The sequence below is a fragment of the Pteropus vampyrus genome, unplaced genomic scaffold (genome assembly GCF_000151845.1).
Source record: "Pteropus vampyrus isolate Shadow unplaced genomic scaffold, Pvam_2.0 Scaffold237, whole genome shotgun sequence".
Taxonomy (NCBI): Eukaryota; Metazoa; Chordata; class Mammalia; order Chiroptera; family Pteropodidae; genus Pteropus; species Pteropus vampyrus.
In genome coordinates this window covers 134911-145025 of record NW_011889018.1, presented here as the reverse complement: position 1 = coordinate 145025, position 10115 = coordinate 134911, and the positions used below count along the sequence as shown (strand labels likewise).

The 10115-nt window shown below is 56.6% G+C and overlaps 1 protein-coding gene across 1 annotated transcript in view; it reads left to right on the top strand.

Moving 5' to 3' along the window:
• The window catches only part of PCNX2 (pecanex homolog 2), a gene marked incomplete at its 3' end in the record, with an annotated part of 168179 nt that overhangs the window by 25633 nt on the left and 132431 nt on the right, over positions 1 to 10115 (top strand). Inside the window, exons 6-9 of the mRNA XM_023519783.1 lie at positions 989 to 2191; positions 7179 to 7323; positions 7461 to 7606; positions 9057 to 9150. Of these exons, the coding sequence (XP_023375551.1) occupies positions 989 to 2191; positions 7179 to 7323; positions 7461 to 7606; positions 9057 to 9150 (1588 nt within the window). The remainder of the gene's footprint in view (positions 1 to 988; positions 2192 to 7178; positions 7324 to 7460; positions 7607 to 9056; positions 9151 to 10115) is intronic.

Sequence of the window (10115 nt, the reverse complement as noted above, 5' to 3'; positions counted from 1 at the left end):
CCTGCAGTATTTGAGTAAGCGAGAAGTTGCTCATCCTGTTTTCCCCGTGGCTCTGCAGACCCTCAGATAATGAACGCTCCCCTCGGCCTCCCCGAGGCTGACCTGGAGGCATTGAGCCATCCAACGGCCCTGGGCTAGGGGAGGAAATAAACAAGAGGACCCCAAGATTTCAAGCCTAAGACGCCTGGGAAGGGCAGGCTCGCTGACGGGGACGGGGACGCGGGAGAAGGGCAGAGCGCGCCGTCGGCCACCCGCCTCAGCACACACTGTTGCAGGTGCAGTGTTTAATGTTCTGAAAACGCACGCGTCACGTCAGAAGTGTGAGTTTACCACGGGCCTTGGGTCAAGGCCCCGACGAGCCCGTTGCCATTTCCTGGGCAAGTACTTTCCTGGTCCATACGCACAGATCCCACCGGCCTTAGGGAATGGCATAATCATCCCCGCTTTTTGATAAGGAGGCTGAGGTTAGAGCAGCGACGTTCAGCCAGGCGGTTTGCTCCCGGAGACACCTGGCAGGGTCTGGAGCATTCTTCCTTGTGGGGACTGAGGGCGGAGCTGTGATGCCATCCAGTGGGTGGAGGCCATGCAAGCTGCTAGACACCCCACAGTGCTCGGGCGACAGAAACCTGTCTGGTCCACAACGTCACCTCGCCACAGCTGAGACCAGCTGAGACATCTCGGTTTAGGAGGACGCAGTGACTGTCCCCCAGTAATAAGGCCAGTAAGTAGCAGGGCAGCAAACTTTCCCACTGTGAGGCCCAGACGTGGTGCCCAGCCTGCCCCCCGAGGCCACGGGACAGTAAGAGCTAGACGTCTGACTTATTGTTTCGAACACGGAGACTTCGAGAACAGTCTCCCCGAGGGGGCGATATTGTTGGGATAAGCGTCCAGCCATGCTGGCTGCTGGCGCCCGTGCGGTTCTGTGGTGATGAGGTCTCCCTCCGGCCGTTTCGGACGCTAACGACGCTGCTCTCCTCGTTCGTTTCAGGTGTCGTTCTGTCGGAGGAGCAGCCTGGGGCTCTGGCGTCATCTCCCTCACCTGCTTCTGAGGCTCACGTGCTGGAAAGCACGGCCCCCGCGGCGAGACCGACTAAACCAGCGGCGGCAGAGGAAAGCGGCAGAGGGAGGGGAGGAGGCGGCGAGGCGCGGCCCCCGCCCCGCCACAGGTCTGACGGTGGCCTGGTGGATAAGGGCGCCTTGAAAAAGCGGCCACACCTGTCCTTGTCCCAGTATGACTTACTAGAAACCGACGTCTCCTTCCAGCCGTGGGGGAGCGAACGTTCAGTCCTGGTTCCGGAGCCCATGGGGGGTGCCCGGGGCCCCCCAGGGGAGCAGATGCAGGGCAGGTCGCCTCAGGACAGCCCAAGCAGTAGCTGCCCTCACTGTGACACGGTTGTCCCCAAACCTGAGCATGAGCTGGTGGACGCTGCCCGGCAGGTGGACCCTCCCTCAACCCAGGCAGCGGACCCCTCAGACAGCGAGGTGGCCGTCACTCTTTGCGATGCCTCTCACCCGGGAGAGCCGCCGAGTCTGCAGGAGCCCATCAGAATCGTCATCACCATGAGCAGCACCCCGAGCTCCGTGACCGACGGGGAAAGCTCGCTGCCCCCGAGGGCGCTGGGCCCCGAGTCCACGGGTGTGAGGCCGGGTGCTGCGCCAGGCCCCCCCGGGGCGGCCAGGCCCGCACGCACCGAGCAGGTGACAGTCCCCGTCATCACCCTCGAGCTGCCTGGGGGTGGCGGAGGAGGCACGTGTCCCGGAGGCCGCGGGGGTCGGAGGACTGCAGAGAGGTGGGCGGCGGAGGCGCCCTCCACCCAGCGTTCCGGCCGGGAGTCTGGAGATGGGGGACATGCCACCACGAGCCTCAGCGCCTCCCCGAGAGACCCCTGTGAACCCGCGGCCCGGCTCCCAGCCCGCGCCAGCCATGAGCAGGGGCCCCCCCGGGGCCGCAGCGTGGACTCCGGGACCGACGCCGTCTTCAGCGAAAGTTCCGCAGGAGTTATCAGCGGTAAAGAGAAAGCAATGCCAACTTCCAAGTCTGACCTGGAGGCCAAGGAGGGCCAGACCCCCAACGAATCCAACTTCCTGGAGTTCGTCTCCCTGCTGGAATCCGTCGGTGGCGCCAAGGTGGCGGGGTCCAGCCAGAGGGGTGGCCCAGCGGAGCCGGACGGGGACAGCGGGCTCCCCAGAGGTAGGGTGGCACGCCGGCTCCGTCCTGACGATGCGGGGCGAGGACGCGGCCTTCGCCGTTGCCTCTGGGACGTGGTTCTGCGGGGGGCGCACGCTGGGGGGCTCGTTCGCCGCTTGGCACTGTCAGTCACCGGTATTTGGCCCTGTCACTGAATGTGCCGACCCCGAGCACGGGGCGAGCGTGTGTTAACACTGGCCGGCTCCGCCAGCGAGCTCACGGCACAGGAGGAAACGTGTCACCCCGAGAAGGGGTCTTGTTTATTTCCAAAGAGTGAGCAGCTGTGTGTTACCACGGCGACGAGAACTCACGGCAGACGTCCCTCTCCCTTTACAGAGAGGCGCATTCTGGGACAGCTGATCGTAAAGCGAGTCTCTGCTGAGCGAATCCACTTTTCTGCTGAATTTCGTTCTCAAATCCTGTAATCAGGATTCCCTGATGGTCCCATGTTATGCGCACAATTACAACGAACACACAGCTCTCACCTTATGCCGGCCGCTGTCCTGCCGTGTCCCTCCGTTAACGGGTGACCGCGTGTTGCGTTTTGCCCGAGAGGGGGCCCATCTACCCTTGTTTCTCCAACGTAATTATCAGTCGTGGTGCCGCCTCTCTCCAGGGCGCTCCCGTTTTGAGCCGTAAATCCTACGCTCATCCGCGTGCTAACTCCTTCCTCCGCGGGTAGCCCTGGGTCCGGGCCCTGCCGTCTGTCCTCTTTTGCAGACGGAGCTCAGGTGTCTTCCCCGACTTCCCCCACTGGTCTAGTTCGCGTCGGAGGTACCCACACCGAGCGAGCCGTGACCCCAGGCGGTGTGGCTCCGGGGCCAGCGCCCATGAAAAGTAAACGCCATTTCCCGCGTGAATACGGGTTCGCTTGTTTTCGGGTTACTTGCTCCCTCTGGGCCTCAGACTCCTCAGTGGGAAACGGTGTTGCTGGACTAGGGTTTTGCCGAGTCGTCTCACTTTTGGGGTCCCCGTTTCCACGGTTTTCGAGTACATCACAGCTGCGTGCCCCTCTGGTGACGTCGTGGCCGTGCGGTGGCACTGCTTGCTGGAGGTCGTGGTCGCCCCCGGCTGCTTCGTCCCCGTAGGCTGGGCCGCTGGCCGTGCTCTGCTCGCGGGGGCAGCCAGGCCCCCTCTGGCTCCATCGCCAGCTCCCAGGAGTTTGCGCTTCCCACGCTCTGCCTGAAGGATTGCCAGGCTAGCCCATTGGTCCACTCTTGTTGGAAAATTCATTAAGTTTAACTATTCGAATTATGTTAAGTGAGTGCATTCTCCATTTTACTCTGGGTATATCTAAGATTCAGTATATAGTGTGATCGGAACAGCAAAGATTCAATTCACCTTTTTAACAGACGTGAGCTGTGTAAGGAAAGCATCGCTCACTTTGACGTAAAAATCTTTCTGGTACAAGACTTGGGCGTTCATCATCTACTTAGTATCAGGATTCATTCTTCTAAACCAGCACCGTTCAGAGAACTTTCTCTGGTGACGAGAATGCGCCCTACATTCTGTCCAGAACAGTAGCCACTAGCCACGTGTACCTGTTAAATACTGGACATGGGGACTGTGGGGCTGTGACACTGAATTTTTAGTTCTATTGAATTTTAGCTCATTTAAATAGCTACACGGGGCCGCTGGTCCCCGTGCTGGACAGCGCCAGTCCAGGCGGCTCTGGCTTCCAGGAGGCCATGTGCAGGGTGGACGGTGGGCAGCGCTCTGGCTTTGGAACGTATTGGCCCAAGGCCAGACTTGGGTTTGCAGCACCAGCTGGGGGAGCCTGGACAGCTTGCCAAATCCATCCGGGGCGCGGTTTCTTCAATTCAGTAGGAATAAGCATATGTTGCAGATTTAGTCAATCAGAAAAATATGGGGAAAGCCTTGCTACCTGATCCACTTCAGCCGTTTACTCTGATTTTCCGCTCGGGCCATATGTGAGGTTTATTTGGTTTGTTTACTTAAATTTCTGCTCTTCTTAAATTTTTCGGCCAGCCACGTTCAGTCAGAACAGTGTCGGTTTAGAAATCCGGGGGTGCTCGAGGAGGCGTGGGCGCCCTGAGCGCGTCTCTGGACCGGTGTGCGCTCGGTCGTCGGGGGCCTGCCAGCTCGGCAGGGCCGGAGGCGTGGGACGGGCTCGTACGCAGTTCCAGGAGGGGCCGGAGGCTCGTAAGGGACGAGGGAGAGAGGAGGAAGTTCTGGAAGGCAGTCGGTGCCAACGGCGGCAGATCAGATGGCTTTCCGGTGGCGCCTTACATCTTAGAGGTCGCAAATGTCCCCTCGCTCCTTTACCACGGAGTAATTTGTCCTTCATTGTAATCTAAAAGCCCCATTTGGTGTGTATTTACGCAACGACGTGACAGCATTTGGGGGCGTCGGTGGCCTAGAGAACATCCCCTAATCTTTCTCCCGTTTGAGGGGTTCATGACGGTGAAGGTGTGAGACTCCCCACTTCCCTCTGCGCTCCGGTTTCCCACCCAGGCCGTCTCCCCGGGGGTGTCCTGAAGTTCAAGGCTATGGAAAACCCCACACTCCTCGACAGGCTTCAGAACCATGGTTTGGTTTGGTTTTGATACAGCTTCATTTTACTTTGTGGAAATAAAGGCCAGTCACACGAGAAGCGAACGCTGTTAGGACTCAGCCCTGGGGAGCGGGGTGGCGGCCACACCGCCTGCGCCTGGCAGAGACTCAGAGGCAGGCAGAGGAGCGAGGGCTTTGTCGTGGAAAGACTGGAGGCCGCTCACGAGCGCATCCTCTGCGGGTGGCTGGGCGCATAGGCTCTCCCGGCGGGAGCAGAGATGGGAACGGGGCTGTCGGTTACTGATCTGGTCCTCGCCTTCGGGGGCCGATCGTGTGAGGCTTATCGTGTGGCCTCCGGGACCGTTTGCTAGAAACAGCAGACTGACTTCCTGCGGGTCTGCCTTGGGTGGCGCGTGCTGGCTTCCTGGGCTGGTTACCGTAGACAGCGGGTTGGAATTCGGGGTGTTTGCCGTGGATCGTGGGTCAGAGTTCTGTTCTCATATGTATTGCTTTGCCATCGTCCATCTGGATAGTCAGTCTCTTCTAGACTTTCTAGGAAAATAATTATGAATTTATGTAGAGATGTTATTGAAGAATTATCTATAGTGCAGAAGAACCGAAATAACTTAAATTTATAACGATGGGGTCTAGTTCAATAAATTATACGGTTTCGATGAACTATTATATAACTGCCATTTTTGGATAATATAGAAGAATGTTTAATGTCATTAAATATTTTTAATACTTTAGGATAAATATAACGGTTATAAGACAATAGCTGTATTATGACCTAATTTTTGTAAAATAATGTGTGTGCCTAGAAAGACAGACTGGTGTGGTGTGGATCACACTGGCTCCTACGCAAGCTTGGCGGGGTCAAGAGCGATTCAAGACTTCTTTTCTTTCATCCAGTCTTAAGTTATATAAAATTAATGTAGACGTTTCTATGAGCAGAAAATTCCTATAAATGTATTTTTAAGGAGAAAAGGAGAAAACGTATATGTCTGTTGACACATATGAGCAGCGTGCCCATTCAGGGGAAGGAGACACCGAGGTAGGAAGAGGTGTGAACAAACGGTCAAAACCCACGTGGTGCGAAGGCGCAGAGCTGAGTAAGCATGCATCCCGCGGCTCGCTGCGTGACGGTCACCGCGGCTCGCTGTGTGACAGTCACTGTGGCTCGCTGTGTGACAGTCATGGCTGCTCGCTGTGTGACAGTTACTGTGGCTCGCTGCGTGACAGTCACCGTGGCTCACTGTGTGACGCGGCCACTGGCTAGAGCTCTCTGTCGTGATAGCGCTTGCTCACAGATGTGTTCCTTAAAACCCGAAAACGTCCGTCTTGACAAGCTGCCAGGTGAGACGCAAACGTTCTGTGCCGGGGAGCCCTGCAGGAGCTTCGCGGGTGTGGGGAACCCGAAGCCAGCGCGCTCGCCCGTTTCTCATCTGAGGACGGGAGGCTCTGTTGCAGGCTGAAGGGCGAGGCTCAGACGCGGGAGCCTCGGCTCCCCTGCCTGTGGCCGAGGTGGCCCTCGACGCCTCTCCGAGCGGCAGGTCTGGGAGGGTCTGTGGCTGCACACCGCTCGGCCCTGTGCTTCTCACAGGCAGACGCTTTCTGAGGAGAAGGTGGCTGGTGGTGCCTTTGGTCATGGGGACACAGTAGTCATCGTGACCTCAAACGTGGGCGCTGGAGTTTGTCCTCAGACAAGAGGCCTGATCCTTAGGCGCAGATTCTATGGTGCATGATGGCGGAAGCTAAGACTTTTTTTTTCTGTCCATCGTGTAAAGAGGATTCTAAAAACTCTCAAAAACAATCCGTACCTGTCGATCTTGGAATTCTCGCTCACCTTAAGGTCTCTGGGGCAAGGAGCAGGTGTAGCGTGTCACCGTGTCCCCCATGGTGCCGGGCGGGCAGCCGAGGTCGGCTCTACGGCCACTTTACAAAGCGGCCAATTCGCCGTTAGCCTGAAGATTTAGATTTGAAGAATGAGTGAGCGGGAGAGATTGATAAGATTTCAAAATGGTAAATGGGATCTTGCTCCAAAATAGCCAGGGCTGTGCGTGTGATCTTTTTTATCCGATGCTGTCCATTTATAACTAATGAACCTTTCAGGCCTAAGTAATCTGAACGGTGCTTCTCAGCGGACTTAGTCACAGGAGTCCCTGAACCCATACGTGAGGTGGATGGTGCTCGAAGATATCTAGATAGCATGTCCCTGACACACACACACACACACGCACACACACACACACACACGCACGCACACACGCACACACACACCCTTCCGTTTCTCAAATATACACAGGTACTTCCGCAGCTAGTAAAATGAAGATCTATTTAGATGCATTCTGAATTCACAGGCGCGATTTAGATTTTCTATCTAGTCTCGTTTCAGTTTTGGTAACTTATTTCCAAGTGCATTCACTTTAATTTCCTAATTTAATATTATATTAACACACAGAGCAATGTTTTCCAGGTAACCGCTCCCCGGAGAAGGAGGCAATCCTAGAAGGCGAGAGGCCCAGCGGACCCGGTTCCAAGCAAGGAACACCGGACGTGCCGAGTCGGAACCACGCCGGCACCGGCCCAGGGGTCGCCGAGCCTGCCAGGATCACGGCCCTGTGAGGATCATGTGCTCCTTTAGCTTCGCATCGGTGCAAAGCCTGCGGCATCCTCGCTGACTGGCTGCTGCTTCGAGTGCTTTGCCGAGGAGGAGGAGGAGTTTCTAACAGTTTTCGTCCCTTGTGTCTGTGTTAAGTTTCCAGGGCAGCAGACAAAGACAGATAATCTACAGGGTGACTTCCCAACAAGACAGCTCAGTGTTGCAAGTCATCAGCGGGCCCGAGACGTCCGTGCAAGATGAGATGCCCGCAGAGGCCGTGCACGTCTTCATCGATGGACACGGTGAGTGCTCAGAGCCCTTCATGACGAGGAGGAAGGGGCGACATGGGCAGCTGCCGCAGGCTTCCGCAGGACCTCCGGCCCAGGTGCCAGGCTTTGGGGCAGGATGATGTAGGCCTACGGCTGTTCGTACGCAGCGTCCTCAGAGCAGAGAGCGTGCCCTCCGGCCCCGGGGCCTTTGCACACATCGTGCCCGTAGCCCACAGGGTGCCTTTCACCCTTGGGATCGCGGCTCTGCAGACGCTTCTGCAGGAAAACCTTTCCTGACCTCCAGGAGTCATCGGCCGGCTCTCTCTTTGATATTGTTACAGCTTGTAAATCCTTTATCGACTTACAATTATTTGATTAATGACATTTCCCCATTCACAGTTACAAACTTCAGAAAGGCAGTGGCCAGCACCTAGTAAATATTTTTTGGATGTATATTGAAATATGGTCTTGATATGGGGAAGGGAGGACCAGGGAAGGAGGGGGAGGGGAGGGGGAGGGAGAGAAGGGGAGGGAGGGAAAGTCATTAAGCGGCAAGTCAAAGTTCTGTAGACAAGGGATGTAGGTCCTAGATTTTGAAGGATGGGTCTTGGCTTGAGTCCCTTATGAGCAATGAATACTTGTTACTTTAGCCTCACGAAGATCCTGGTTTGAATAGTGCATCGCATGGCACCTGGTCTAGAGATGAGTAGTGTGTAGTTTGACGTGCAGAAATCTAGTATTTACATCGCGAGGCCCGGCGGTGGCAGTCACATCGCGGCCTGCAGAGGGGCAGTGCCGGTCATCGTGACATTTCTGCTGGTGGGAGGGACCTTCAGGTTGAGGTCCAGTGCTCCAGCTCCGTCCCCTGCTCCTGACAGATGAGGCTAATTACATCCCGTGTCACCTGAAGGAGGTGCTCCTGAAATCTCTCCTGGGAGAGACCGTTTACATTTATAACGTGAACTGATTTTCACACCTCGACACCCTGAGCCTCTTTAGCAGACTAATGTACCTGCAGATGAATTCCATCTCTTGCCGTTCCTCGTTCCCAGGCTGACTCAGCAGTCAGGGCGCCCTGCACCGCTCAGCCGCAAATTCGAAGGTGGGGGCTGTCCTACGTGCTCCTCCGAGCAGAACCACACGCTTAATAAGCCTCTTCGAAAAACCCAGTTTCTGCACACACAGAGCACACGGACACACGAAGAGAATATGTAAGAGCGAATTAAGAGATGTTGCACGTGAATCGGTCAAAGCAAGGAAGTCGGAAGTAGCTAAGGCAGACTTGTCCAAGAGTCATCATAGGAGCGAGGAGGAGGCTGGCACACGTCCTCTGAGTTAAGGAGAAGTGTGAAGAACAGACCGAGATGGCTAGTGGTTTTGTTAGAACAGTTCAGAACGGGTCCCCTGTAACTTGCAAAAAGCCGAAATGACGGTAAACGGAGAGTTGTCTCGTGTTCTCTGCTGAAATCCTGTGGTTTTGTAGGGGAAATTCGATCCTGTTATTTAAAGTCTGCCAATCAGACGGAAGGCCCTGTCCAGCGTCAGCCATCAAATTGCGACGGCTTCTCCCAGGCCGGGTAAGTGAGCCGTTTCCAGGTCCGGGAGCCGTGGCGTTGCTGGGGGACACGCGACCCGTCTGACCGCAGAGGGAGCGGTGACCCCGGTGCAGAACAGACGCGTCGATTCGTGTGTAGGTGTCAGAGCACGTGGGTTTCATGGGACGGATAAAGAAAATCCGACACTGCAGAATGATCAGGAACAAATGGAACTGTTTTTGTAGCAGCCGCTGCCAGAGGCGGTCACTGGGGGGAGCCCCTCGCCCACAGTGTGGCCCCTTCTCCAGAGATGCACCTGTAGAATTCTTGAACGGTCCCCAGGAAGGGGCTAGCATCCGCGCTGAGGAAGGCAAGCTGTTTCGTAGATCGGTGATCTAAACGTCTTTCCTATTTTCCTTCAGCACGCGCTGAATAACTTTCTTAATCACGTGAGTCGAGCTGGCATTTGCTCGCCTGCGTGCCTGGGACATACACCGATTAACGGTGGCGGTGGCCACGCCGTAGTCTTTTCGGTGGCAGACCAAACGCATCGTTCGCCCTGGACTTCAGGGTCCTTTGTGGGTAATCCAGGCGGACACGCCCCGGTCGCCCGCTCTGCGTGTGGAGGCGCAGTTAGAATCGTGTGTGTATTTGAGGATTTATGGGGGGCTTTTGTGGCATGGCTGGAATGTCTCGGGCACACGCCCGGAGTGTGGAGGGGGTTCCGGGACCCTGGACTCTGGGTCCGGTGGCTCCACGCTCCTTCCCGAGGTCGGCCTTTCCCCCCAGGTGTGTATGCGACGTCACGGGAGCCTCCAGCTGCCCAGGATAAAGGCCGTCCTTGTCCTGGTGCTCGTCCTTTGCCTCCCGTGGGATTCCGTCCCCTGTCGGCCTTCCAGGGTGCGCTGTCATCGCCGCCACGGCCACCTCGCACCTGCTCGGGAGCGCGGTGTCCGCCTCTCCCGCGGATCCGATGGCATGGCAGCTGGTGGCCTCCCCCTGGCCAC